At 48.4% G+C, this 27,845-nt stretch overlaps 11 protein-coding genes and 1 non-coding gene across 12 annotated transcripts; 6 read left to right on the top strand and 6 right to left on the bottom strand.

Annotated features, from left to right (window-relative positions):
* Positions 1-284: 284 nt before the first annotated feature.
* TERG_00023 (uncharacterized protein) lies at positions 285-2,630 on the bottom strand (the record flags this gene model as incomplete). Its single annotated transcript, XM_047747536.1, has 6 exons — positions 285-406; positions 532-784; positions 851-1,136; positions 1,192-2,242; positions 2,311-2,453; positions 2,626-2,630. 6 exons carry the CDS (start codon positions 2,628-2,630, stop codon positions 285-287), a joined length of 1,860 nt encoding a protein of 619 aa, XP_047603492.1.
* Positions 2,631-2,970: 340 nt separating this feature from the next.
* Positions 2,971-7,099, bottom strand: TERG_00022 (uncharacterized protein). The gene has a single exon (XM_047747535.1). It carries the CDS (start codon positions 6,070-6,072, stop codon positions 4,372-4,374), a length of 1,701 nt encoding a protein of 566 aa, XP_047603491.1. The 5' UTR covers positions 6,073-7,099; the 3' UTR covers positions 2,971-4,371.
* Positions 7,100-7,580: 481 nt separating this feature from the next.
* Positions 7,581-11,245, bottom strand: TERG_00021 (uncharacterized protein). The gene is made up of 3 exons (XM_003237979.2): positions 10,891-11,245; positions 8,162-10,663; positions 7,581-8,089 (listed from the first exon to the last, which is right to left on the bottom strand). Exons 1-3 carry the CDS (start codon positions 10,894-10,896, stop codon positions 7,940-7,942), a joined length of 2,658 nt encoding a protein of 885 aa, XP_003238027.1. The 5' UTR covers positions 10,897-11,245; the 3' UTR covers positions 7,581-7,939.
* A 1,013-nt stretch (positions 11,246-12,258) lies between these two features.
* TERG_00020 (uncharacterized protein) lies at positions 12,259-14,094 on the bottom strand. Its single transcript, XM_003237978.2, has 3 exons — positions 13,795-14,094; positions 13,602-13,705; positions 12,259-13,536 (listed from the first exon to the last, which is right to left on the bottom strand). The coding sequence occupies exons 1-3, from the start codon at positions 13,835-13,837 to the stop codon at positions 12,502-12,504; spliced, it is 1,182 nt and encodes a 393-aa protein (XP_003238026.1). The 5' UTR covers positions 13,838-14,094; the 3' UTR covers positions 12,259-12,501.
* Positions 14,095-14,542: 448 nt separating this feature from the next.
* TERG_00019 (mitochondrial Rho GTPase 1) lies at positions 14,543-16,564 on the top strand (the record flags this gene model as incomplete). Its single annotated transcript, XM_003237977.2, has 2 exons — positions 14,543-14,608; positions 14,670-16,564. Exons 1-2 carry the CDS (start codon positions 14,599-14,601, stop codon positions 16,562-16,564), a joined length of 1,905 nt encoding a protein of 634 aa, XP_003238025.1. The 5' UTR covers positions 14,543-14,598.
* Positions 16,565-17,299: 735 nt separating this feature from the next.
* Positions 17,300-17,713, top strand: TERG_00018 (uncharacterized protein; the record flags this gene model as incomplete). The annotated part of the gene is made up of 1 exon (XM_003237976.2): positions 17,300-17,713. The coding sequence occupies one exon, from the start codon at positions 17,300-17,302 to the stop codon at positions 17,711-17,713; it is 414 nt and encodes a 137-aa protein (XP_003238024.2).
* Positions 17,714-17,990: 277 nt separating this feature from the next.
* TERG_10501 lies at positions 17,991-18,090 on the bottom strand. Its single transcript has one exon. It is a non-coding gene; the product is annotated as a tRNA-Thr (tRNA).
* A 1,260-nt stretch (positions 18,091-19,350) lies between these two features.
* TERG_00017 (uncharacterized protein) lies at positions 19,351-21,891 on the top strand. The gene is made up of 3 exons (XM_003237975.2): positions 19,351-19,495; positions 19,550-19,841; positions 19,959-21,891. The coding sequence occupies exons 2-3, from the start codon at positions 19,815-19,817 to the stop codon at positions 21,630-21,632; spliced, it is 1,701 nt and encodes a 566-aa protein (XP_003238023.1). The 5' UTR covers positions 19,351-19,495; positions 19,550-19,814; the 3' UTR covers positions 21,633-21,891.
* A 148-nt stretch (positions 21,892-22,039) lies between these two features.
* TERG_00016 (methionine-R-sulfoxide reductase) lies at positions 22,040-22,780 on the top strand (the record flags this gene model as incomplete). The annotated part of the gene is made up of 2 exons (XM_003237974.1): positions 22,040-22,292; positions 22,365-22,780. The coding sequence occupies 2 exons, from the start codon at positions 22,040-22,042 to the stop codon at positions 22,778-22,780; spliced, it is 669 nt and encodes a 222-aa protein (XP_003238022.1).
* Positions 22,781-23,115: 335 nt separating this feature from the next.
* On the top strand, positions 23,116-25,129 carry TERG_00015 (uncharacterized protein; the record flags this gene model as incomplete). The annotated part of the gene is made up of 5 exons (XM_003237973.1): positions 23,116-23,227; positions 23,345-23,513; positions 23,590-23,634; positions 23,698-23,803; positions 23,861-25,129. 5 exons carry the CDS (start codon positions 23,116-23,118, stop codon positions 25,127-25,129), a joined length of 1,701 nt encoding a protein of 566 aa, XP_003238021.1.
* An 814-nt stretch (positions 25,130-25,943) lies between these two features.
* TERG_00014 (uncharacterized protein) lies at positions 25,944-26,584 on the top strand (the record flags this gene model as incomplete). The annotated part of the gene is made up of 3 exons (XM_003237972.2): positions 25,944-26,041; positions 26,131-26,321; positions 26,391-26,584. The coding sequence occupies 3 exons, from the start codon at positions 25,944-25,946 to the stop codon at positions 26,582-26,584; spliced, it is 483 nt and encodes a 160-aa protein (XP_003238020.2).
* A 329-nt stretch (positions 26,585-26,913) lies between these two features.
* TERG_00013 (uncharacterized protein) lies at positions 26,914-27,651 on the bottom strand (the record flags this gene model as incomplete). The annotated part of the gene is made up of 2 exons (XM_003237971.1): positions 26,914-27,035; positions 27,102-27,651. 2 exons carry the CDS (start codon positions 27,649-27,651, stop codon positions 26,914-26,916), a joined length of 672 nt encoding a protein of 223 aa, XP_003238019.1.
* Between the last annotated feature and the right edge of the window lie 194 nt (positions 27,652-27,845).

Raw genomic sequence — 27,845 nt, 5'->3', positions numbered from 1 at the left:
TTCTACATGACTTTTGCTCACTGCTCGTTACTTAATCCCATTACCTACTCGGGCTGTTTGTACTTGTATTACCGTCGGGTAGCTGTCGAAAGGAACATCATCTGGACAAAAAAAGCACAATGATCTGTTCGCTATCGAAGCAAAAATAGATGGTACATACGCAGCTATCGATAATCAGTGGCCGACGGGCTATTATCATAGGTGATGAGGATAGAGTGTGCATAGGGGGATGAAATTTCAAGTAGATTCTTCGAACACCAATCAACTTCTATACAGGCCGGTATTTACTGGTTCTGGGTCCCATCCATAGATCGAGGAAGTGAGCCAACGGCTACGGATGAGCCGGCTGCGGAAGCATTCGGTTCACCCGCAGTTTCACTTGGCCGATCCCACGTCCGTATATGCCCTAAATTTGAGATATGTCAGGATGACGAAGCGACGCCAAAACGAAAAAAAGAAAAAAGAGAGAGAGAGAGAGAGACAGCGAGAAAGAGAGAGAGTCCAGCTATCCACGGATCATTTCACACATACCTTCAAGTGAGGAGGTCATGATAGAATCTTGTAAGAATCCCAACCAAGATATTGGATCCTCCCCCACAGCTTTGGACATGATTGGTGGTAGTTGTGCTGTTCTCGACCACAACTCGACAGGGTGAATTATAGTTGTCTGATCAAGCTCCTCCCCAGGTCGAAGAGAATCAGAATGCATGTTTCGTGTAGTAAGGCTGTCTGCATGCGGTCTGTTGCTAGGAGATTGGGGGTTACTTCTATGGCGTGCAGTAACCTGTAGCCTTATCGTCAGCGTCCCGCATTCTTAATTGCTAGAGTTAAAACCAGGATGAATTCTCACCGCCTTGGGGCGATGTAGCATAGCTACGCTAAAGTCCCAGAGAAGAAGTTGACAATCGTCACCAACACTACCAAACCTATAAGTTCGGTCGTCACATCGCCATGGGTCAAATTCAACGCACGACACCCAAGAATTGTGTCCTTGACAGCGGGCAACAATTTTGCGTTCCGGAAAGGACCAGATTGATACCAAATCATCTTGTCCACCCGTTAGTATATATTTTCCATCTGGTGACCAGCACACGCAGATTAAGCCTCCATAGTAGCTTGTATATAAGTCAAGTAGCCTGAATAAACCCGTTAGCCACTGCATATGTAAGAAGTGTAAAAGCAATAGCGTACTTTTCTTTCAAATAGTCAATAATCCTCAGCGTTCCATCTTCCAAAACTACGGCCAAATGGCGGTGATCTGGAGAAAATGCAAAATTGTTAATTTTTTGGTTGGATAATTTCCAAACCGCAACCGGGTTGGTGCGCTGATTCTTGGAGTTGACCGATTTCAAAATTTTAAACAAAGATGAATGGGTATTGCTTTGGCTTCCTCCACCAGAAGACAGCGTAGTATTATCCGACTCTTCGGGCGTGAACGGTGAATCATCCTTCTCCTTGTCATATACTACCAAGCACCCATCCGAGTGTGCAGCTAAAAATAGATTCTCAGACCCCGGAATCCATTTAATGTGGTTTACCGGTGAATTCCTGATAGCACCATTTTTGTTGATCCGGGAGTACTTTTGTGAGAAGGGCTCGTACCATAGAATGTCTCCTGCCGAAGATCCCATGGCTAGATCCAGATGGTTCATACTTTTAGTTATCTGATTCACATCATGACTAAGAATATGCGCCTTTGTGAAAAGGATCTTTGTAAGAAATTCCTGCTTGTTAGGAACGGAATAGTCCAGCCATTGAAAGGATCGGTTGAGGTTGGCGAACACGAAAGGGCTATCATGAGTCCTTTCGGTAACCTTCTTCAGCATCGCATCTTGAAGTATGACCCGAGAAATGAACGATGATCCACTCTTTTGAATATTGTTCTTTGGCTTCCTTCTCTTTGACCCAGTTGTGTCTCTGCCTCCACTGTTAGCCAGGGCAAGACTACCCTCACCGAACGGTGGAGCCTGAGTAGACGCGTTTACATGGGGTTCACTTGATGAGCGACCAGCACTATCACTCTCATTAACGCTTCGTAGGTCTGATGTTATGCTTGTTCGAGTGTTGGTTTTGTAGAGTTGAGCACCACTTCCAGTGGGTTTCAGAATAGCAAGAGAAAGCTTCGCACCAACAGTTGGTGGAGTAATGCCGGTAGCTAAAGGGTTTGGGTTTATTAATGGTGGTTCCGAAGGGTGCGGCGGCGGCGTAGCGAGATGAACGTCCTCCCTGAGCTCATATGTCCCTGGACGCATTTGAATTAGCATACCTGTAGTAACTCCAGCCCAGGTAGCAGTAGGCGATGTAGCATACCTTCACCAACTTGCAAAGGACAACCTCCTTCTGGATGTTTCAAAACATTGATAACTTCAGTTATGGGGACTGGTAGACCGTTCGATGTGCCGGCAGCGTATGCGACTGGATTTACATAGCGAGGTGCCGGAGGGGGCAGGAAGCTATGGGCGGTCAGCTCGACTGTTCGATAACCATTTGAATGAATCTAGTGCGCTGCTACATTAGAAGGCAAATTAATTCAGCATTATGTCAACCAAACGTTGAGATAAGGTATAATAATTATGAACAGCCGGGAGGAGCAGAAGGGACTGGAGAATAGGCCTTAAGACTTACAACATGATATTTTCAAAACGCACTTGAAATCTTTATGTTAAAGCTTTTAATGTAGGATATTTGCCTCCAAATCCGTATCTGTAGATAGCAACTCCGGAGCTGTTGTATGCGGAGTATGAGAAGTGGTGGGGAAGAGCTCCAGGCCGGGGAAGTAAGAAGTGGGAGAGAGGAGATGCCGTTACCTGTAATCCATCGAGTAATCTATATAATTCATCCAGATATAAAACCTGGGTCCTGACCCTCTCGGGTATATAGATGCACCTAGGGAGAGATGCGAAAATGCGCAAGATATGATGGTCCGGATGTCGAACTTCGTCGTTTCTTTTTGCTCGCCTTCGACGCCGATCAAGAACCCTTAAGAAGCCCCAGGTGCCCGGGCGGAGTGCAGTCACGTGAATACGGATAATTATTAATATTAGTCACTTTATGATTATCTAAGTGTCAGTTACGTAAGCGAGTTTACAGTTTGGATTTGTTGATATAAATTGCAGAGAGCGGGAGGAGAAATAGTTACTTCGTTCAATCCCCTTTTGCGCTCCCATCTGCCTCGTCCGAAGAGTGTCTCTCTTCTCGTACGTGACGCCGGTGTTCTCGAACGTACACGTCAAAGTTGAGCTCTCCCACAAGTCGCTTGACATCGCTAATTCGAAACATGTCAGCGAGGGTTGTAGAATCAAGGATAACTGAAATGGAGAACAAACCTCATTAATGTCTTCAAATTCGAGCTTACCATGGAGCTCAAGACTTCAATCGCGATTATAGCGGCAAATGAGGGGTTCTCCACATTCTTGAATTTCAACAAATCTTCGTTTATGTGCCGCAGCCTCCGTGCCAGCGGGAAAGGGTGTGGAGGAGCTAGGTACGGTGGCAGACAGAGGCAGTTTGTAACAGCAGCCGATAGATGGTATAGCACAGAGGTGATCACTCCCGAACGGAATTCCGGTGAGTTAGCTGCCTCAGCCAGATGTTGGATCCACCTTTCTCCCTCAGCAATTTGATGCCTCGATGCTGTGCTCCTGCTGGGTTTCCTTCTCGCACCGGGCGAACTGTCATCAACCACGTCCGTTGCCGGGATGTACCCAGACATACGCTCAAGGTTCCTAGTTGCAAGTGCCATCAAGTCCATACTGGTAAGGATGGCTTGAATTGCAGAAATAATATTGTCATAAGTTTCCTTCGGGAATCGGCCTCCTATTGGAGGTTCATACCGCGTGAAATCGCTGAACATTGTTAAGCTTTTCAATAGTGCCATTTCTTCTGCCAACAGTTTGGTCCTAGCACGGTCGAGGAGTTGGCCAGGTGACTGGTTGTCATTTATATCCCCTTGCTCTTGATTTATCCACACCTCTATTGAGGTATGCATGCAACTATAGAAGTTTGCCAGGACAAACAGGCTCCTGCCTAGCGTTTTTCTAACTCGGGACCCGGCTGACGTTGGGCTTGGAAACACTACCCAGAAGTAAGAAATCGCACAGGCTACAATGACAGCAACACATCGGTACGGCCCAAATAAGTATACCGGGTAATAGGGCAGGCCAGATGATTCTACCTTCTCTATCCCCAGTTTTCGAGACTATATCATGTCAGGCAAAAGAACCCTTTGAATCGTACATTGGAGACAGGGTAGTGAGAATACCAGCAATTCAAAGGCGATAATGAGATTGAAAGTAATCACCCCAATGATAGTAGGGGGGATAAATCTTGGGTTTCTGATATATGGATAATACTTTTATTGGTTAGTAGGGGCTACCATAAATCCTCGATAGGTGGCAGGAAGATACCGACCTGAAGGCAATTGGCCACATATGTCAAAACGATGACGCCTGCTGTTTTCCCATTAACAACATACCAGACAGCGAGTGCAAGGATCGTGGATAATATTGTCGCTATAAATCGACCCATCAAGCCAAAAAGGGAATTCCCACTGGTAGGGTTCATCGCAATGAGAATGACGATGACAACCCAGATAGCGCGCACCCGGAAGAAGAAGGCTTGGGTTTGCGGCAGGTATGCAAGTATCACAGCACAAAATGCTGCGATTGCAACTCTGACACCAAATGAACTTTGCTCAGAACTCAGGAAATGGGAAATGGCCCTGATTCCACATCCTATTCTCTGCCAGGTGTTTGTGGGAGGCATATGCTCCGGGTCAGGGTATCGAGACTTTAAAGGATCTTGGTCTTTGAAGTAATGATTGTCCGTTTCCTGTTTCCTTTTGCTTGTTGTATCTTCTTCTTTATTACCACCATCATCTTTCTCTTCTGGGTCACTGGCGAAGAACCATTGCTTTACGTATTCTCGTTTTGGAAATTGGAGCCGTTTTGATTTTATTGTCCCATCGGCAACCTTGCTTTCTGCAAAATATACCAGATCTAGTACTGCTTGAAGCAGGATATCTTGCAGATGGCCAATGAATAGGAGAACAAAAAATTCCTTTTGAATAGTACGGGGTTCCTGCGCAATACTACCTCGTTCATGGAAAGGGGCAAAGGCAGTGAGCGTTGCCCACTTTTCTGGTAGATGCTTCCGCAGAGCAAAATAGTTGTTTAATTTCTGTTCGAATTCAGTAACAAAATGCGGATTTCCGGGCATAGACTTCTCTCCAGGGGTTTCCTCATCTCGAGACCCAGAAGTCGTTCCACGGCTTTTAGGCGACTTTATTAGCTTTAAAGTTATAAAAGCATGCTGGAACCCAGCTTCCACAAGCCCAGAGGCTGTTTCTAGCCTTTCGCAAAGCGGCTGTACAAAGTGCTCAGTGATCTCGGGAATTTCATATTGTGACTCACTCGGCATCAAAGCTGGGCGTCCTCCCACCACTGGCCTATACCCATAGTCGGTAACACGGACCTCATCTACATCTGCAGCCTCCACTGTCTTGGTTAGCTTTCGAAATACCTCTGGAAGCATAGCAATTCCAGAAAGAGGGAGTAAGATAGAACGCAGCAAAGAAAAGAGGGTCTCGAGATCTTCTGCGGTTAGTCTACCCCAGGCAATCTCCTGTTTTGCGAAATATAATTCTGCACGGGCAGAAGAGTGGATCGATGAGAGATTTCGGATTCCATTTTTCAGCTGAGTAGCCTTTGATTCGCTCTCCGTAGGCTCCTTTTGTTTATTGTCCTTTTTCTTCCTTATTCCACGCAACTTATGAACTGAATTGGTCCTTTGTCGAGCTATAGTGGAGCGTCGAGTGAGTTGCCATGGCCCTTCGTCCTCACTGCATTTTACAAATGCTATCTGGCTATCCAATATTTCCTTCACTATTGTAGGATATCCTCTAATAGAATGAAAGAAGGTACTGCGGCTTGTTGTGGGTAAGATGAATATAGAGACACCTGTCGATATGGCAAAGCCGATCAAAAATGCGAGCAGCAAGCTTTTGATTCCCTGTAACCCAGAGGAGAGCGAGGTTATCACGCCTGCCCTAGTCATAGTGATTGCAATGAACATGGAAAATGTTGAAGCCGGAGCTTGAAGTTCTATCGGCCTGAAGGCACGAATGGAGTTCACAAGCCTGTTTTCAAGATATAGTTAGCATTGTAGGAAGAATTCTAATCAAGAATAGATGTTGCATTACCAGATAGCGAATAAAAACCAGATAGCTGCTACTGCACAGGCACTTGCATTATACCCACCAGCTGGTTTCCCCGGAGCCGTTGTGTGCTCTCTGGCTTTGACCACACAATATATTCCCAAACAACATATTGAGGCGGAAACACAGAGTGCACTGAGAGAAAATATCATGATTTTAGTGAATCTTGCCCGGGGCAAGAGGCATTGGGCTACTACGGCAACGATTGCAGACAAAAAACCGTAGTTCTGTGAGATTCCTGTCACTAAGTCTGACTGATACCTATTCAGTCAATGTCAACTCTATGATCTGACTGCTGGACAAACAAATGGAAAATCGTACATTGCAATCACGATCGTTGGAGGTAAACCACCCTTCAACATCTGAAGTATGGTCCTTCTATCAATCTCCAAGGCTTTCCATACTGCCTTGGGAGTCCAGTGACTCCAAGATCTTCTCCCCATACTTTTTGCCGTCGTGCATTGACCATCCAGTAAGTAATCTAGTCGTATTAGGCAATGCTCAGAATAGTCTCATCCTTGATATCTTGGTAGGTCTCTCTGTCAGCCAATATATTGCAAGCTGTACAGAATGTGGTTGTCTGGTGTTTCTGCGTAATAAACGAGGCTACACTGTATGCTATGTGGTTTGTGTTATGAAGACAAGATAAGGTAAGTGTAGTTAACTTTATGTTAAGGTAGTTATCGGGAAGATGACGTCATTGGCTGCATAGAGAGTTGGTCCCATACGTACAAAGCAAGCAACTATTTGAAAACATCTGCTGCAGCTATATACTGAGGTAAGAGAACTCGAGTGGTTGGAAGAACTGAACAGAAGTCTATATATAATAGCTGAGTAGTCGTATGGGCGGCTAATATTATTTTCAAGGGTTTGGCGGTTGTGGCCTAGAGCTGGCCGTGGAGAGAAAATGCTTGATGGAGTATGGCTATGAAAATCAGGGAAATCAAACTAATCCGAGATTCCCAATAGCGGGAGAATGCTTGCTGGTGGCTTGAACACTAATGAATCCGTCGGTCATCACCAGAGAGCTCGAGGCCAGGGCCTATATAACTAATGGTTATCCACTTTATTTCCTACGAGCTTATTCTCGCCACCGCTAGGATCACCCGTTCAGATCCGACGGGACTCGTCTGGAGCAAAGGAAGCGTGATTACTAAGGTTACAAGCGCAAGGCTGGTGGTATCATTCAAGGATAAAATGTGACATCGACCGACACTCTCACATTCACAAAATACAGGCTGGTGGATATTTGTCGGGCTAGGGGAGAAATTGGAATGACTAGCTCGCTGGCTATTTGATAAGGACTCGAGGGAGAGACGACTCGTGATTTTCTTTTTTCTTAGAAACACAAAGATGGATGGGGGGGAGGGGGGAAGGGGGCAGTTCCGTTAAGGAGAAAAGCAGTGTACATGGGAGAACCATTCAGCATGCGTTAATACGTTTAATAACGAGGAGATAGAGACGGGGCAGATAAAAGGCCAAATGAAAAACAAGAAAGACGGTCCCGCTATGCCACCAGTAGAATCAAAATAAAGGAAGGAAAAATGTGGAATATCTAATGTGTATGGAAGGGTTCCCATGTCTGGGTCCCGGAGTGGGTGAGTACAAAGTATAATAAGAGGTGGGAACGAGGAGGTAGGGACAGAGGCATATTGAAGGTCTAGGGAGATGAAGTACGCGGAAGAATAGTTGTAACCAAGCTATGTATATATAACAGGTTACCAACTACCACATACCATCGTGGTCGTCCGCTCGTCCATCTGAGTAATCACATTTCTGACTCGAAGAATGTTGAGACTGCTCATATCCATCGTCAAGGTCATAATCGTACATTTGCGAATCTCCATTTTCTGCATATGAGTTTTGGTCATGGCCCTAGAGGGAGCGTTAGCTTTGTGTTATGTAAGTATGATAAGATGGTCAGGCAAGGGAAGCAGGAGTGTCTACATCTTGGTAATGGGAGGGATCATCTGTCGCCTTTTGTTGACCATGATTTTGACTCTGCTGCGTATCCTTCTTCTTCGCCTTGAGTTTTGCGGGTGAGGTTGGTAGTGCCATATGGGGGTGCATCTGCTGCACTTTGGCGAGGTATGAGTACATGAAGTTGCTCAGAAGAACCTGTGAATATAGGGCTCTCCGAGGATTGGCCAATTTGAGATGGGCCATGCGATATATGGCACGTTCCTCCATGATCGAAAAGCGGGTCCAGTTGTAGTCGACATCCGCCTTAAGATTATAATATTTGATATCTGGCGAGGGTGAACGAACGCGTGAGCGAGAATGTTTTCGGGAGTGGGAATCATGAGAGCTGGATTTTTTCTTGCTGCCACCGAAGATAGATGAGAATAGAGACGGCTCCTTTTCCTTTTTGGGAGGAGGAGATGAGGATTTGCGCGGTTGCTCCTTACGAGCGGGACGAAGGTCTTCGTCAACGGCAGGGCGGTCGAGGACGAGGCTTTCTCTTTCTTTAAACTTGGTAGGAGTTTGTCCGTCAATGGATGTTTGAAGGAGGTCAAGACGGGCGTTGTCGTGAGGCTTATCTGTCTTGCCGTATGACTTCGACGTCTTGCGCTTTGCTTCCTCTTCTTTCTTCTTCTCCTTTTCTCTCTCTTTTTCCTCGGATGCTGCACCTCGGCGCCAATGCCAACCTGACTTCTTCACCTCCGAATCCTTCTTACTCTTGCCCTTTTTATCCTTTTCTTTTTCGTCGGATTTTCGACGTTCTTGGACAACACTCTGAGCATGGGAGGATGCTGGGGTAATAATCTTGGGCAACGGGTCGCTGATGGGAGGAGCTTCTTTTGTTGGTATGATAAGCCCAGCTCTCTTGGATGTCCGACCTGTTGCAGGTTCTGGAGGTAGTGGTGCTTGAGGTGGGAGTGAGGGTGGTGGGTGATGCGATGAATTCCGCTCCGGTATGTATAGCTGGTTTTGTTGGTTGCTTGTGTTGATGGTGGTGGTTGAAGTTGTTGTGTTGTTGTTATTACCGCCTGTTGAGCGTAGGGAGTCTGCCCGGGGTGGTTCGATGGGTTGTGTTTGCAATTGTGGTTGTGAGAGCGAGTGATGATGTAGTGAAGCAGGAGGCTGTTCGCTGGGTTGTGATGCCCATTGCTGCGTACGGGATGGCGCACTGGCACGGGCGGGTGTGTGGTTGTGCTCAGGGGCCGTCTCTGTGGCCGAGGGAGGCAAAGCTGAGGACAGTGATCCTGGTTTTGACCGGGCTGGCCTTGAGTAGTTGGTTGCGTTACTATCATACCCTGCCGGATCCGTAGTAACCCTGGTCAGGCCCGGTAAGGGAGGCTCCTTGGTAGGTGTAGACGATCGTTTGATGCTTGAATCATCAGTCGTATCCTCCGACTGGCTTACATCAGACTGTCTTGCCGCTCGTCTTGAATGAGGTACCCGTTCTCCTGCTTTCAGGCTACCCTTTCTATAGGTTGTTCTCCTGGAACGGCGCAAACTAGAGCCCGGTGGCGCAGGAGGCAGGATCGGCACGTCCTCATCAGCAAAAGTCCCAAACTGGTTTCGTGGTTCTTCGGACAGGGCTGCTAGATTTGGCTTTTTCGACACTCTGGAATCCTCCCTTCCAATGCTGGAGCTGTCCACCTGGCGCGAGAGCAGTGATTTCTTGCGCGACAAGCTGCTTACCGAACCCTGGCGTTGCAGCAGCGCTGCTCCCTCGGTGGGTGAGAGTTCTCCAGACCTCCGTTGTATCTGATCCGCTTTGCTGTCTAGAAAAGACTTGAACTCCTTGGGAGCGAGGCCCGGGTGAAGATGTGCGGGTACCCAGAAGAGACGGGATGCGTCGTCCTCGTCTGCAGAGGGAGAAGGGGCTATTGAAGACACGAGCCCGCCAAATGAAGGTAGATCCGGGTCAAGGGAGCCTACGTCCATAGACATCCGGCGAAGAGCGGCGAGGTTACTGAGCTCCTGGGCTACGGTTGCAGGGTCAGACTGGCAGTCTATATCCGTCAGAGGGAAAGAGACCGGCCCGTCAGAAGAAGAATGGTTCCGGCTGGGGGAGAGTTGGCCGGTACTGTCGTTGGGAGAGAGCGTATGACGTGACGGGCTTCCGTGGCCGTTAACGCCGTTTATCGAGCTGGTGCGGGTGGGCAGATGAGTTCGATCCTTGGTAGTACCCGTGCTGGACCCTGACGCCGAAGCTGAGCTGGGAGACGAGGACGCGGCCATGGTCCGGTTTATGGGGTTTGTCGAGAGGTTTTTCTCCTGTGATAGATAGCTCAGACGCTTCGAGTCTCTCGGGCTCGCACTTCCATTTCCATGGCTGCTGCCACTCCCACTTCCAGCCGAGCTGCCGTCGTAGGCGTCATTGTACATGTATCCAATAGCCTCCGTAACATGGCGGTTGTCGTCACTGATAGAGAGATGGGCCAGTCGCCTGGACGAAGCGCCTCGGTTGTCTGGCTGGCGGTAACTGTCTGTAGTGGCCTGCAAAACGGGTCAGAACTGCGTATATCCAGCGCAAGGAACATGGCCATATAAACTGGCATGACACCCCTCCCTTCAAATGGACATCTAGAGATCTAGACGCCCGCAGAAAAGAGATATTCACGGAGTAAAGAGAATAAATACCCTTTACAGGGAGAGAAGAGAGAGAGAGAGAGAGAGAGAGAAAGGAGGGGGGTATGGCAATGATCGCGCGGGACAACCCTTACCTGCATGCTAACGGGGGAAGAAGCACGGCAATCCAGCAGCGGCAGCAGAGAAAAGGAACAGGGCGAGCGAGGCCGACTGGGGGATTTTCCGCCGGGGGACTGAGCTGCTGTTGTACAGTGTCATCGAAGCATGTAGAGCAGGGCGAGCGAACGGGCAGCAGAAGGGAGCAGCAGCCAGCGGCGCAAGAGTCTGCCTGTCCTGTCTGCCCAGCAGTTGACCCGAGGACGGGCAACGAGGTCGAGGCCAGAAGGCGAGCGAACAGCCTGCTATATCAGCGCTGTTAACGGTGAGGGACAGGGGGAAGGGTCTGCTGTTTGGCCGTGGCCGCGGTTCGTATCCAGCAGCAGAGGAGAGACACTTGGGCCTGGGTTGATAGAAGATCGATAACTAACAACGGGCAAGCCAGAGCAGAGCGAAAGGCGAAAGGCGAGAAGGCGAGAAGGCGATCTCGGGCTTGCAGCAGCGCCGCGGCAGAGGCGGAGGGGGGGATCAGAAGCCAGCACCAGCACCAGCACCAGCACCAGCACCGGCACCAGCAGCTTAACTAGTCCGTCTCTATCAGTTCGTCCGTCTGTCAGCTTGCGGTCAGTGTCGTCTGCCCTATTTTCTTTTCTTTTTACTGGCTGGTTGTAAATATTTTTTTCTCAGCGGCGGGTTGACTGTGCGCTGTGGGAGATGCTTCGGGCGCAAGGAAGATCCCAGCGCGCAGCCACGCAAGGGACAAAGGCCAGGAGCAAAGGAGAATATATTCACGGCAACGGACGAGGCAAGCAGGTAACTAGTTAAGTGAGTAGACTGACTGGAGTGACGGCGAGGAGATGGGGATATGTAAGTAGGAGAGACTGCAAGGTCATCTTCCTGACTACACGAGACCAGGCATGCAGCCACAGGGGGTTTTCCCTCTTGATATCCGCTTTATTTATAGCAGGGCCGCTCTGGCCGGTGGCATCTACAGGTCTACTAGTTACGGACGTCTCCAGGAGCTCGACAGGCGTCTACCAGGTGCGAGAGGGCTGCCTGCTCGCATTCACTGGCTGTCGGCGTGACTCGCTGTCACCGTGATCCTGCGCAGACGGGGCGGTCATTGGGCGCCACAGGCTGTCTGATATATACCTCCTGAGTTATGGATTATGGATACCGAGGACGACAAAGACGACGAAGCTGATGATGATGATGAGAGATGCTCAAGACAGTTTACCGAAAGCTGATACGGATCGGCTGGGGAGGTGTTCATTCCGGCCAGCCTTGTTTCCCACTAGACATGCCCCTTAATCTTGCCGCTCAGCGCAGCGCGGGCTGGCTCGTCCAACGATATAGAAGGTGAAAGTTTCAAGTTACCGGGATAAAGGATAGGGTGTGTGTGTGTGTGTGTGTGTGTGTATTTATGTATATGATAGACAGGTAGGTACATGGAGGGCAACTCGGACTAGACGGAGAGAAGAACAACGCCTGCAAAGGAAATGAAAAAGCAAGAAAGGACGGGGGAGCCATACATTCATCGCGGCAGGGATGGAAAAGGCAGCTCGTGGGAGAGATGACGGTCTATTGCTGTCAAACAAGAGAATGGGAGAAGAAGGATGAAGCAGAACGGCGGCAGTGGTGAGTGATGGTTACTTTCCGGCTTCAACATAGTTGCTCGGGAAAATACCGACTCTGCTTCCAATCCTGCCCGTCCACCAGTCGTCCTGCTTCTCTGTCCGCTTCACGATGGTGATAATCTCCCCCTTCTTAAACCCTAGATCCCCTTCCTGGTCGGCATCAAAGGTGAAGAGAGCTAAGGCCTGATCCTTGCCCAACTGTGGTTTCTGTCCAAAGACAGGTTTCGGGGCCGTCGGACGGGCGGGGCGGCCATCAAACGCCCCTGCTACTCCCCGCTGGCTCTGGCCGAAGCTATCAAACGTCTCGTTCGGGTTGGCACGCCCCGCTACAGTGTTCGCTCGATTCAGCCCGGTAGACTGTCGGTCATGGACGTTGTCCTGCCATGTATTGTGACGCTGCGGCCGGTCACTGTACTGGTAGTCGCTGGTCGAAGCAGCCCGGTTTCTGCCCTCATATCCCATGCCCGGAACATGTCTGTCGTCATAGACAGGGACGTCGTTGTACATCCTCTCTGCGTATGTAGTACCGTACCGTCCCGAGAATGCCCTCGACCTGAGAACTGCCATTAGCGGCTCTGCACCAGGCGGCGGGGGTACAGCACCGCTGAGCAACTGGCTGGCCGATATGTTCGAGTTGTACATTCTCGCATTCGCGTCCTTCCGCTCAATCAGCACGCTTCCTTCCAGACTCACGCCCGCAAACAGGCCCTTGGTCTTGGAATATGAGAATACGCCCGCCACTCCCTTCATGCTCGCCGCACCAGCAGCTTCGGCGTTCCTGCCCACGGGTCCAGCTGCAACCGAGACATTTCCTCCCAGTGTTATCGAGCCAGCCTGGCTGAACGTACGGACCGCCGCCGAGTCGTTGAGTATAAACACAAAATCGGTAAACTCGAAGCCGAGCTGGCCGCCAAAGCCGGCTCCCGCGGTTGTGATGGCAGATGGAGCAGACCACGACCCGTCTCCAAGCCGAGCAACAACGACACCGGATCCAAATCGAGCCGAGCCCACGAAGCCGGCCTTTACCACAGTAAGGATTGCCAGACCCTGCGGACATTAGACTTTGACACTTGCAAACCAAACAAAGTTATGGGGGGGGGGTAAGCACCGACCTTTGCATGGCCGAGAATCTCTGGCGGAATGACCTTCTCAGGTCCAAACGACTCCGACGGGTCAATAAATGAGACTAGGATCTTGCTGGCTTTCCGACATTCACCTATGGTTGGCACGTATACGTTAGCAAAAGTGGTGGCACTAATTACTCTGCGGATATAGCTAGAGAAACAATGTAGACTCTCAACTTACTCGCCAGTGAGGAAGGAAGCGGATTATTGAATCCTAACGGCATCTTCCAAAGACTGTGAACCACAGCTTGCCTCCTATCTTTCAATGCTCAGCTTGTTCTGTACCGTGAAGGTACGAGTACATATATATAAGATATGTATCCCCCTGCGGTCACCCCCAAGAACTCTCAAGTTGCTCTGATAGACGGTGAGTTATCGATCTAGATATTGACAACAAAAGGCGCAGGTCGGTGGCGTGAGGTCGTCACTCCTCGTGCTCATCTGCGGGCGTCAGTTAGATAAAAATAAAACCCTGGAGTACGAGGTTGATCCGTGGAACAGCCAGATGCCAGCCATGGCTTTTGCTTGGGCTTCGGGCGGTGCGAGGTCTTTCCTGACCTTCACCCCGGGCGGCCGGTGAGGCTGGGCGAAACGTTCATCCGCGCCGCTCGAGATCACCTCCATAGGTAGGTACCTGGATCGCAGTCGGCCAGGCTTCAGGAACCGACCAGCAGCAGCCCGTAGACAATACTCGCTCCAGTATATCTTCATCTCCGTCTTCCTTTCGGTCTCTTTTCCGCGAAGTTTTGCACTGCAGGAAAAAACCGTCAACTGAAAGTTGTAGTTTCTCTTTCCTGTTTGGGCGAGATTAAGATGATTATGTAATTCCTTATTTAATCATGATTATATAAGCAAAAGTTCACGGCATGAAAAGCAGAAGCAAAGACGAAGAAGAAAGAGATAAAGAACGAAGTCGACGGCAAGATACAACCGGACGGCCGATGACGATGATGAGCTCCTGAGACGAACAAGGAGCTTACGTGAAATGGGAACCGGTAAGCTCGCGGTCAGGTGGCTGCGTCAATATCATGAACGGTCTCTAATATATCTATACAGTGCGAATCTGCGTCTGCGGCGACGAAGGGACGGGCAAGTCGAGCTTGATAACATCGCTTGTCAAGGGAGTCTTCGTCACCAACAAGATTCAGGCCGTCCTGCCGCAAGTGACCATCCCGCCAACCATTGGGACGCCTGATAATGTGACTACGACAACCATTGTTGACACATCTGCCCTGCCGCAAGATCGAAACATCCTTGCGAAGGAGCTTCGCAAGTCCAACGTCATCCTCCTCGTTTACTCAGACCATTACAGCTACGAGAGAGTGGCCCTATTTTGGCTCCCCTACTTCCGTTCCCTGGGCGTTAATGTCCCGGTAGTATTGTGCGCCAACAAGTCGGACCTTCTGCACGAGCATGGCGAGTCACAGTCTATCGAGGAGGAGATGCTCCCTATCATGACGGAGTTCAAGGAGATTGACTCATGTATTCGAAGTAGTGCCAGGGCGCACCGGAATGTCAATGAATCATTCTTCCTTTGCCAAAAGGCTGTGACGTATCCGATATCGCCCTTGTACGATTCAAAGGAGTCGGTACTTAAACCAGCAGCTGTCCATGTGCTTCGTAGGATATTTTACTTATGTGACAAGGACCGCGATGGATACTTGAATGATAGTGAAATTGAAAGCTTTCAAAAGAGATGTTTTGGCAAACACCTGAGCGAGGAAGACTTGGTGAACATCAAAGATACCATTCGAAGATCATTGCCTGACTCCGTCACGCCGTCCGGCATAGACACTAAAGGATTTCTTCACTTAAACAAACTGTATGTTGAAAAGGGCCGACATGAGACCGTATGGATCATACTTCGAGCATTTCAGTACACGGACAATCTCTCTCTTCAAGAGGAATTCTTGCATCCACGTTTCGAGGTACCTTCTTTCTCCTCTGCCGAGCTCTCGCCTGCCGGATACCGCTTTCTCGTCGACCTCTTCTTGCTCTGTGACAAGGACAATGACGGAGGTTTGAACGAGGAGGAGCTTGCCTCCATATTTGCCCCAACACCGGGTCTGCCTCCCTCGTGGACAGAGGATTCATTCCCATCATCCACAGTTCGCAACGAAGCAGGCCACGTCACTCTACAGGGCTGGCTTGCGCAATGGAGTATGACCACATTTACCTCTCCCAAGACAACATTGGAATACCTTGCTTATCTGGGCTTTGAGTCCTTTGACCGCAACAACCCTAGTACCACTGCTGCGCTTCAGATCACCAAACCCCGAAAACGCCGCAGGCGACCCGGGCGAGTGGGCCGGAATGTCGTTCTCTGTCACGTCGTTGGTGCACCAGGCTCGGGTAAATCTGCTCTTCTAGATGCCTTTTTATCTCGGGGATTCTACCCATCCTACCGCCCAACTATCCAGCCTCGCACTGCAGTAAATACTGTAGAGCTTCCAGGCGGTAAACAGTGCTACATGATCCTCGATGAGCTAGGTGAACTAGAACCTGCTATTCTTGATAACGAGGCAAAGCTACTCGACCAGTGTGATGTGATTGCCTACACATACGACTCCTCAGACCCAGACTCGTTTGCCTACATACCCAAATTACGAGCCAAATATCCACACCTTGAGGAACTACCAAGCGTCTTTATTGCCCTCAAAGCTGACTTGGATCGCACCACTCAACGAGCTGAGCTGCAACCAGATGAATATACGAGCAAGTTAAATATGCCTGGCCCGCCGTTACACGTCAGCGTAACCTGGAGTTCAATACAGGAGTTGTTCGTGCATATAGCTGAAGCAGCGATGGAGCCGAGTACCGCTTTCCCCCGTGTCGAAGAAGACGCAGAAGGCAAATGGATGGCATGGGGCATCGCCATCGGAGCCGTTGTTTGTGCCAGCGCGGCAGCTGTTGTCATTTGGAGGCGGGTCAGTTGGGGAGGGAAATATTAGTATCCATGGTAAAGGTCATTTTTAACGTCACTGTACGATAAGCGATACATTTAGATACCCATGTTATTCATATACGAAATCAATTATTTACTTAATAATATCTATCTCAACTCGAATCTGCAGGTAATTGTTGCTTACATGTTTTCAGGGGCTTCGTAGTTAATTAGTTGGCCTAGGCAATGATAGTTAATCACATGATAGGTAGGTAGCTATGGACGTCTCCGAATCGCAACTGAAGCATCGGTCAATGACGAATGACGCCCAAGCCGCAACTTGTTTAGCTGGTTTCTGATCTTCTAATAATAATAAGTTTGATACCAGTCAATAGGTGTATTGAAACCTCTAGATTTCACCTTACTTTCACAGAGTTTGCCACATCTTTCCAGAAGACAAAATCACAATCCATCGCCAGACTACGTTATTGCCGGTTTGTTCCATCAGCGCAACGAGTGATCAAAATGAGCGACGCATACGAAAGAGAAAGGTATCTTCTCGCCTTACCCCGTTCAAAGCGTTCCCATTCCTTCCTATGAGTCGGCGCTAACTATTACCTCGTTTACACCAGACAAAACAACTCCCTCCTCGAATCCCTATCGCAGAAGACAAGCGCCCTCAAATCAGTCACCGTAAATATATACGATAATGCACGAGACCAGGAAATGATTGATAATACCGTTCGTATATTCCATGCCGCTTTTCTTGAAAGGCCGATAAACTAACTCCCTGCTCACGGGAATGGGGCCTATAGAGCGATGTCTTCTCATCTTTATCGACGAACATCAAAGGCAGTGCAAGCCGGTTGACACGCATGGCCAGGCAGGGCGACAAGATAGCCGTCTTGAAACTTGCGGCCATAGTAGTAGGAGCCGGCCTTGGGCTGTGGGTTGTGCTAGGCTGGATATTTTGAAGCAATTCCAGATTGTCAGAATGATGACGCGGCGCTCCCCGCCCCCTAAGAAAGTTGCATATAATGCTGTTCCTGAGCAGGATCCGGTCAGTTCAACGCAGAGCCGCTGTCCTCATGGCCCCTGGGTGTATATTTGGCGGTGGTCTATGCCGACTACAGGGATATTACGGTGGCGGTGGGAACGGGAGTTGACGTCCCAGAGCCTTGATACTGGGTTAAGGGGCTACAATACATATAAATAAACACTCTGAGTGCATGATATTTGGCGTTGGGTCCTTGTTTTCTGTTTCAGCGTGCAAAATGCAGGAATTTTAGTTATTGATGTGGAGGAAATACGGAATTATGGCTTTTTTGATATCCCTTACCATGTAGTTTCTCTTGTCCCTATCTATGCCACCGCATACCTAATCTTACTTTGAAGGAATAACAATAATCAACAATACAGAGTGTAACATATCACACTCAAGCATTAGGCGCTCCTAAGGAGGAGGACCAAAAGTGGCAAAAAAGAATTCAGAGTGCCCACACTCGGATTCGAACCGAGGACCTCATCATATCATGAGTACGAGTGATGTATCATGATTACGAGTGATGCGCTCTACCACTGAGCTATACGGGCGACCTGCGAATGAGTTTTCGCCATTAAGACCATTTATAGTACGTACATTTAATGGGTTAAAATCGAGATATTCTGACCTTTTAGCCGGCCAAAATGTATATGGAGTATGGACGTCCGCCGCAGCCTGTCGAGAAGAATACTACTAGTGTAAGAGACTGAGGTTGAAACCAAATTTCCGTGTTCATGGATGCGCTAGTAATCTAGTTTATGTGACCCACTCAGTCAGCACCCCCCGCCATCACAGAGCATATCTGAGTCGTATAAATAATTTTGAATGAGGTGAGTTGCCAGACTATATAGAATTGATGAAGTCTGTAGAAGTGATTGATGGTTTTCCTAGGCCGTTGCCTTATAGCAAAATAAACGCCAGAGAGAAAGAGTAGCCCTCTTTATACTAGCTTGCAAATTAAATCCCACCTCATGCCCTTGAATCGTAAAATAATAGCCATATATGATTTTGCCGGATGCAGTGTATGCGCTTCTGAAGGTCCAGCTTGTCTAAGTCACTTAGCTCAGCGATATCTGTTGGGTTGCCCAGGCTAACGATACTCTCTTGATGTCCAACTTAGACGTATGAGTGTTAAATAGCTAGATATGCTCCGTATATATTTAAGTTCTGGGCAATCGGTTTAGTGGTATACACCGATCAATTTCAAGATACCTCTTCCTGCAATCGTACACAAAGCCGGCCGCTTTTTCAAGGGAACCCTAGAAAGGATGGGAGAGTTATGCAAATCAGCCATTATTTATATGTGACATGTGCCGACTGGTTTAACTCCAGCTCCTCATCCAATAGTTGAGACATCTATACACGGCACTTCTAATGCATATGGGTAAGTTCCGCAGCCCCTGACAGCCCCGGGAGGCACCAGGCGGAGGCCATTCCTGCCGTACACTCCGTAAGGATGCTCATATTCACAATTAAGAGGGCTTCATCTTACAGTGACCTTCTCTGGACGTTTACTAAGAGCTGCGGACAAATTGAACACCGAAGAAATAGTTAATGGACCCCGGTGAGGGTCAAGAAACCGAGGGCTTCCCCAAGGCTAAATAGCAGTCACGAGAGTCCGTTTTGCCTTACGAGGGGCAGGTCCACGGTGGCTTCCAATCCAATAACGAATTGGAAGCTAGTTGTTCCGTTCCGTCAGTTTACGACCTCCAGCAATAGGGCAATTAATTTAGTGGTATAACGTCCGTTTTGCATACGGAAGGTCATGATTTCGATTATCACATTGTCCACTTTTCTTTCTTTTTTTTTTTCTCCCCCCTCTTTGTTCTATCAATCTGGTGGATTTATCTACTTTAACAAAAGAGAGTCGTACGAAAACAGTGCATAGTCAGCAAGTTGTGCAAGAAACCAAGGACCGCTCCAGTCCTCTTCTGCTACGGTCAACCGTGAAGTGAAGTACATGCATGTTTCATAGCTGCTGGCTACCTCTACCTAATAATTCTGTCTAAGGAGCAAGAGGGCGAAAAGAACGAGGCACGTGACGCGGCCTCCAGGCGGATGACTGCATCGACACGACGTCAAAAGATCAAAGAGCGAGAAGAAGAAGATGGAACAGCCCGTCGCAAACAACACGAACTCGCCGCGTTCAGTGTTGCCAAATCATATTATAAATGCCATCTCGGTTTACCGGTGCCCTCCATTCTTATCCAAGCACAAGAAATGCAACTATCTACCAGTCACAGCATCCGATCGAACCAAGTGACTACTGCCGAGCATGGATGACACGCCCTCCCTCTTGAATGTAAGTACTCCGTAGTGAACGACGCTTAGGTCTTTCCTAGGCCACGAATCTACCTCATGTAGCCACCTGTTGCCATGTATCCATCTTATCCTTCGATTAATATGGTATCCCCAATAGGAACTTGAGAACGAGTATTGCCCTCCTCTGGACCCCGCTCTTTTCGTCGCAATAGTGAGCGATTATGCCCTCGACGACCAGTCTGCCATCCAGCAGCTTCGAGAGACTCTGGATGCATTAAAGATATCTGCATTTGAACAAGAAGATGCCATTTTTGACCCGTCAGGAACTAGCGGGTTTGATTTTCCGGAGGACGCATCGGCCATTGCCTCTGCACAGAGCGAACCGCAGACCTTAGGGTCTCATGAAACCAACACAACAAGCCTTGGATCAACTGTCTCTTCACTCGGTGTGGAATCAAGCAACGACCCTGGACAGAGGACCGGAGGTAGAAATAGTGATTCAAAGTGGTCGGGTGACTCTACAACCGCCGTAAAGGGCCTCAATAGGTCGAATTCGGAAGATCAAGCGGAATATTTAAATGAGATGTTCCCTTCAATCGATCGATATACTGTTTTACATACGCTTGATAAATATGGTGGGAATGTTGACAAGGCAATGGACGTGCTGTTGAATTTATCGTTTTTTGAGAACGGTCAGACTTCTGGGACGGACGAGGACCAGATCTCGGTACCTAAAGGAATTGAGGGATTCGAACACTCGATCGGTAACGGCAAGTCGCGTAGGAGAGGCAAAAAGAACAAGAACAAGCAACATTTACAAAATTTGTCTGGATCTGATCTCTCGCAGACCTCCTTAAGCGATACCAGTGGGGCAAAACCTGAAAATAGATGGGATAATGGGAAAAAAGATATGGAATTTATTTGTTCGAAAACACTTCTGGCCATGTCAACTATTAGTTCAGCATACCATTCAAATGGCGCGTCACTTCCAGCAACTATCCGTGCTCTTACAAGAGATGAAGCAAAGAATTATTCGACAGAAGACGTGGAAGACGATGTGACTCGCACCCAAATTGCCGAACTACAGGAGGAATTTCCGGCGCTCTCTCATCAGGAACTTGTTAGCCTCCTCAGGTTGACGAGGAATTGCATATCTGCCGCGAACGAGTTAGCAAGAATAATGGTAATTGAACCGATACCCAGCCTTGTACAACCGGAATATCGAGCAACCGGGCCGTCCGGTTCACTCCAAGCTACCACTAACTCAACTACATCCCGCACGCCTACCAGGACTTCATCCGTTCCTGCGGCAACAGCTGTTAGACCAAACTACAACCCTATCGTCAGCCGCGCCATTGCAGACAGACATCTCATTGCAAGCCAGCAGGCGTTTGAAAAAGCTCACTCCGCTTATCGCCGTGGAAAATCGGACCGTCTTATGGGTGGTGCAGCAGGATATTACTCATCCCTCGGTCGCGAGCATTTTGAGAAGGCGAAGAGAGAGTCAGCCATTGCTGCTGATGCACTTGTCTACAGCCAGTCAACAAGCAGCGTACTAGACCTGCATGGGGTGAGCGTGCAGGATGCGGTGCGGATCGCAAAACGGAGTGTGGAATCCTGGTGGGAGTCTCTAGGTGATGAGAAGTACTCCAATCGTTCGCGAGCACAGCCTGGAGCACGAAGCTACCGTGTCGTTACTGGGCTTGGACGGCATAGCAAGAATGGTACTGCAAGATTAGGTCCTGCTGTTGCTCGGTGCCTGGTACGAGAGGGATGGAAGGTTGAGGTTGAGCGAGGTGCGCTGGTAGTGACTGGCCAAGTTGGTTATTGACGAGGCGTCCATGTCCTTGATTCTATACAGGCGGTTTTCCTCGTAGTGAATTCTCGCTAGGTTGTAAGCGTCTAGCCTTTGGAGTTTTGATACCCAGCTTTGTCAGCGTTGGTTTTTGTCAGTGCTTAGATGAAAAGATAGTAGTACAGTAGACTTGCTATCTATAAGGTATACTATGAATAGAAATGATTTCAAATAGCTAAATAGCAACATCGCTTAAGCGCTCCGGCTCGCGGATGCTTCGCCTTACTGATTCCACAGCGGGCTTGGCGTTAATTCAACCAAGTAATTTAAGCTTAAACAGGCCGCAAACGTCATTCTTGATTTTGGGTGTGTGGAATCCATTTTATGAGAATATTATTTATAAGTAACCGCATCGACTCTACAGATTTTACAACTCTTTCTTCATGTCTTTCACGCGAGCTGTATACAGATCAGTTGCATCTGGACTTGCACCTACCAGATATACCGTCACATCTCATATTACTCGATTGAGGTATAGACCAACACTTACCCGGCCAGTTCTGCTGGGAACTTCATCTATGATCGGATTCCTGTCTTCCTTTTTAAGCAGTTCCAGCTCCAGCGCAAGTTCAAAGAATATGGCAAACTACCCTGAAAAAAGGACAGATGCAGAATGGCGCGCAGTTCTCTCGCCAGGTACGTCCAAAGCTACTCCAGCTTCGGTTGACACTCTGCCCGTGTTGACTACGCGACTAACCCTATAAATAGAGCAATTTCGCATTCTTCGCCAGAAAGGAACCGAACGCGCCTTCACCGGAGAATATGACAAGCATATGCCCGAGTCTGGCGTCTATCAATGTGCCGGTTGCTCTGCACCGCTATACAAGGCTTCTCATAAATTCAAATCAGGCTGCGGGTGGCCAGCATACTTTGATTGCATCCCCGGCGCAGTCAAACGTCTTGAAGATAGATCTTTTGGTATCAGTAGAACGGAAATTGTGTGCTCGAATTGCGGAGGCCACCTGGGTCACGTCTTCAAGGGCGAAGGGTACGGTACACCGACTGACGAGAGACACTGCGTGAACAGCATTAGCTTGAAGTTCAACGAAGACGAAGGGGCCGCGAAGACATCCAAAGAGAACATACAAGTCAAGAATCCATCTTGTAGCCATGTGATCAGTTAAAATAAATATATGTAAATTTAATGACCCGAGTTGCCATGCTTTTTCTTCTTTCCCTCTTCCACCGGAGATAAGGATTCTCACGTGATATTTCATTATTTTATATAAGCAGAAATAATGCGGGATTGGAACGTCGAACGCGAAGTGACTTCTCGTTGCGCTTTTGGCGAACGTCAGTGAAGGCAGCAAGAATATCTCTGATATATCTTTCTCGCGGACGCGGAGAGTACTCCATAGCCGTCTGAATTGACATATACAACTCGTTATATATCCGATCTTTCGCTACAAACTATCATTTTTTGATCAACTGCCCGGTTTGCTGTTATCTTGCTCGAAACATGTCTCGCCGCCCGCCAGCCTATGATCGGGCAGCCCAGAATCAGCAGATGATAAAGAATCTACTGAAGCTGACCTGCAATAAAACCTGTGCTGACTGTAAACGGAATAAGCGTGAGTCTACTTTGTTTAGTATCCACGGCTCTCATGGCTAGGATTTGGTTTTGATGCGGATAACCCCCCTGAATGCTACGTTATACTTATTATCTTACTGACTTCTTCTCTTACTAGACCCAAGATGGGCGAGCTGGAATATTGGCGTATTTATTTGCATTCGATGCTCGGGTATTCATCGAGGAATGGGAACCCATATCAGTCGAGTGAAATCGGTGGATCTCGACTCCTGGACAGACGAGCAGCTGCAGAGCATTATGAAATGGGGGAATGCGAGGGCAAACAAGTACGCTGAATCTGGATATACACAGACCAGAATCTGGATATGTCTCTTTTCGGCAAGACTGACTGTTATGGCATAGGTATTGGGAGGATAAACTAAACCCTGGACACGTACCATCAGAAGCGTATGTGCAACCTGCATCCACGCCACGGTTTCTACAGTGACGCAATGCTGATTTATTCGGCAGGAAAATTGAGAATTTTATCCGAACAAAGTACGAATCCAAACGATGGGTGATGGATGGTCCGATGCCCGATCCATCTACACTTGAGGTAGAAGGTGATGAGGATGTGGTACGTCACTGGAGAAAGAATCTGTTAAGGCTATCATGTTTTCTGACCTTTGTATAGCCTTTAGCAGTCATACAGGAGAAGGCCAAGCTAGAACGCTCTGCGTCTCAACAACAGCATAGCTCGAACCGCCCCCGACCCATGCAGCCTCAACAGCCCGCCGTGAACTTCTTCGACGATGAGCCAGCGAACCCACCCCCGAGACCGAGGACCACAGACATACCAGGGAACAGACCCTCTCCTCAAGCTCCTGTGGCTCCAAAAACCAATAAACCAGCCGACTCATTGCTCGGGTTGGATTTCTTTGGTCCCAGCCAACCAAGTGGCGGATCTAACCGCCCAGCAAGCACTCCAGGTGGAAATACTCCCACCTCAGGTCCTTCAAGACCAGATCTCAAACAATCAATTCTATCTCTGTATGCTTCTGCGCCGCCTAAACCTCAAGAAAAACCTCAACACGAACGAAACTCTTCATTCAGTTCATTTTCGCCCCCACCTCAGCAGTCCTCCAAACCAGATGCCTTTGGTGGTCTTAGCGACGCCTTCAGTGGGCTGAGTTTCCCTTCCACTACATCCCCTCCTGTTCAGAGACAGCAATCTACTTTTTCTGCCTTTGACAGCCTCACTAGCTTCAAGTCTTCACCTGCGGCCCCAAAGATAACCTCGCCATCTATGTCGAGTGGTGGTAGCTTCTTTAACGATATTTCAGCGCAGCCAGACCCAAAGCCACGCCAAGTTGCATCACCACCTCCCTCTACTTTTGACCTGATGGGATCAACAGTAGGGTCGACAAAAGCGCCCGCAGCACCGCCCAGCGCGTCTAAGGATATGCTTGACCTTTTCTCCTCTCCAGTACCGCAGGCAACCACTGCTCCGACGGCAACAGACACTGTTAATACTTCGCCGCCGGTAGCCTCTCCTAGCCAAACTTCTGTCTTCAATCTTTCTTTACCACCGCAGCAACCAACCGTTAAATCTCCACCTACAAGCACCGTTAGCCCCTCAAACGCATTTTCTGCAAGCACCCTGGACCCCTGGGGTGGGAATGCATGGAGCATGGCCGAACCATCACCCCCCGCGGCCGCTTCGAAAGCCACATCCGCTATGAAGGTCCCCGATACTTTAACTGCGAATGACATAGGTAGCGGTTGGGGAGCACCCACTCCCGCTGCCACTAAGCCAACTCCAGCGGTTGCTGCTGATGAAGACTTTGGTGGATGGGCAGACCCAACCCCAGCGCCAATCAAGAATGGAAATAGCAGCTCTAGCAAGGGTAAAACTAGCGGTTTTGGCGGTGGTGATGACCTCTTTGCGAATGTTTGGGAGTGAAGCCACCCTGGAGACGATACTGGTTATTCCCTTTGCACTCCCTCTTATTAGAGCTTGGGAATAGTCAAACCCATAAGAACAGTATATTTAACCTGTCATCTAGCATGAAAATGAAAATACCTTAGATGCATTTATTTCCATTGCTTGTTTTCATCATGTCTACCGTCCTTTAGTAGCATAAAATGAATTCAGGGCATACGAAATGGCAATATACCTTTCAATATGTACTTCAACCATGGCTGCCTCCTTAGCTATATGACTATCTGCGTACAGCTAGCATTTGCGCCCTCTTTGCCCATTGCGCCTACTTCTGGCTACTAATATTAGCCAGCAACGCCTTCTATTGCAACCTTTGAATACCTTTGGCAGGAGCTTTGCTCAAGCAAAGGGCACTTCTTATATTCGATACCCACTTAAACCACCTTCAACTCGATATACCCGCTGAATAGATACCCAAGTTCACAGCTATCGTCTCGATACATTCAACTGTATTTTGCTGGACCAGCCAATATGATGCTTAAATTGTTCACAACCGCCGTGGCGCTTGTTACATCTGCGCAGGGCATGTGTTACGCTCTACCTACCAATACCAGATCGCTAGGATAACCACGGCTAACGCATCATTTTGTGATTTCTGCAGCTATTCGTATTACTTACCCAGGCAGAGGCTTGGTTCTGGATCTGTCGCTCCATAACGATGTTAAATGGATTCCCACCCAGTATGCCGCTATTACCGACTGCTTTCATTGAACCCTATTGAATCTAATAAGCCAATAGGACCGACCCTGAGCGCTTCTCGATCGAGCTGGTGAATATGGCGGTTAATCCACCAGTTATTGTCGAAGTTGCCAACGATGTTGAAGTATCAAAGGGTTCAATACTCATCCCTCCAGTGGTCAAAATTACACCCGGGTATGTAGCAATCTGCTATCATGACTAAAATTCCCCAAACTTCGAGGCCATTGATAAGGACAGTATTGATATATTCGATGGGCATATAGCGAGTCGTATCAGTACCATTTTATTTCAAATGACCCGAAGAACCATGACATCCTCGCCCAGTCACCCCCTTTTACAGTCAAGAAACCTGAAGTTGTTCAGCCGAATAACCCACCGGTTGCTACCATCCCTTCGAAATCGGCAGAGACTGGAAAACCCGGGACGTGGCCAAAATTGCCCGCTGACACCACAAGTACTTGACCCTTTCTATATCTTCTAACTCTGAGTTGCTTGCTTTGCCAGATGCTAATGTCATCCAAAGCAACCATTACTTCTAGCGGGTCGGCCAAAATTACCACATCCACAACACCAGCGCTTCCCCATGCAACTACGTCGAGATATATCCTGTCTATTCCGACTATTAGCCCTTCGCGCAACACTGGAGCATCACTTGGAAGTTTTATATCAATTAGCTGTGTTATGCTAGCTCTCGCAGGTTTTGTTAATGCGTTTTAACAACAGGCAACTTGCCTAAGTCTTTTGATAGTTGGTTTCGTCAACTTTTCTCTCACAGGAAGGTGTCTATGGTGCTTAATGTTTCGTTTTTCTGTGCTAATTATGTCCGAGGCGCATAACATGACGCAATTCCAGTCCCTAGTTTATATTTCAATGCAGTAGTGTTACTACATGACCAGCTACCACTGATCTATTAAGATACAAACTGTAAGACGTCTCATTTGGTGCTTGGGACGAGGTCATCCAGCCGGGTTTGATAATAGGTCTTTATTCAAATGGGGGTTAGATACAGAAGGTCAAACCACGGTGACATGTTTGGTTCATCACTTCTATTCGTACTCAATCTGTCGCCCACCCACATCGGCTATAGACAGTATGGTATTCACCAAGGGGAGCGGATAATGCTCTCGGAGGTAAGCAGCTACAAGATCGTTGCCATTCGTCACTCCGCCTTCATTTAGTTAAGTTAGCACTTCCCGTCTATAGTTATCTGTATATAAAAACGGAAGTACCATACCGCTCGTCCAGACATTTCCATCCTTCACTACTCTTCGAGTGGTGTCCCACTTTTTCACATTGGGGAATTTTACTTCCAAGTCGGATATCAACCCTCGTGGACCAGTTACGCTCTTGTGGTCCAGAATACCGGCATACCCGGCAACATAGCTCCCGGTGCATATCGCTAAAATGTCGTTTCCGGCGTCATGGTGTGCCTTGGCAAATGCCAATACAGACTCATCTGGAACGTACTTTGGTTCCGGCCCTGGTATCACTAATATATCCAGGTTATCTGTCGAGACGGAGGTGTCGTGGATCGAGGCAGTGAGTCTGATGCCGATGCTTGCTGTGCATCGGATAAATGTGCCAGCACAGTTAGGCTGTATACCGATATAGTTGATATCAACTGGTAGTCCCAGGCTAGCAATGTCCGGAGGAAGGACATCAACCTCATTAATGTAGTCCTTTGACATCATACCGAAGAGATCAACAGCGGCTAGGTCGAGGAGCTGAACAGAGTGCGTCAGAAGGACTCCGATCCGGAGTGTTTTTGAATCGTTGGCGGCCATAACGGAATGAATGGCTAGGAGAACGAAGACAAGCGGCTGGATCGTGATATTCAATTGAGAAACAGCCTGCGGTCGTGAGCTGGTATCGTACTATTTATATTACTGCTGCTGTTTGACGGGCTGAATTTCATATTTGTAATCCTCTGTATGAGTAAAAGACCTGACGCAGGTAGAGGACTTGGAAACAAGGATGA

Source organism: Trichophyton rubrum (assembly GCF_000151425.1).
Source record: "Trichophyton rubrum CBS 118892 genomic scaffold supercont2.1, whole genome shotgun sequence".
NCBI classification, from domain to species: domain Eukaryota; kingdom Fungi; phylum Ascomycota; class Eurotiomycetes; order Onygenales; family Arthrodermataceae; genus Trichophyton; species Trichophyton rubrum.
This window is presented reverse-complemented; position numbering and strand designations above follow the sequence as displayed.

What these genes read in the sequence shown, in the direction of transcription:
- TERG_00022 (XM_047747535.1), bottom strand. Translation starts at nt 6,072, where the DNA reads ATGTTCATTGCAATCACTATGACTAGGGCAGGCGTGATAACCTCGCTC.
- TERG_00021 (XM_003237979.2), bottom strand. An exon ending in ATCCCTCCCATTACCAAGAT is followed by an intron (nt 8,090 to 8,161) that starts GTAGACACTCCT and finishes CGCTCCCTCTAG; the next exon opens with GGCCATGACCAAAACTCATA.
- TERG_00020 (XM_003237978.2), bottom strand. Translation starts at nt 13,837, where the DNA reads ATGCCGTTAGGATTCAATAATCCGCTTCCTTCCTCACTGGCGA. An exon ending in GCTTCCTTCCTCACTGGCGA is followed by an intron (nt 13,706 to 13,794) that starts GTAAGTTGAGAG and finishes TGCCAACCATAG; the next exon opens with GTGAATGTCGGAAAGCCAGC. An exon ending in AGATTCTCGGCCATGCAAAG is followed by an intron (nt 13,537 to 13,601) that starts GTCGGTGCTTAC and finishes TAATGTCCGCAG; the next exon opens with GGTCTGGCAATCCTTACTGT.
- TERG_00017 (XM_003237975.2), top strand. Translation starts at nt 19,815, where the DNA reads ATGGATGACACGCCCTCCCTCTTGAAT. An exon ending in ACACGCCCTCCCTCTTGAAT is followed by an intron (nt 19,842 to 19,958) that starts GTAAGTACTCCG and finishes TATCCCCAATAG; the next exon opens with GAACTTGAGAACGAGTATTG.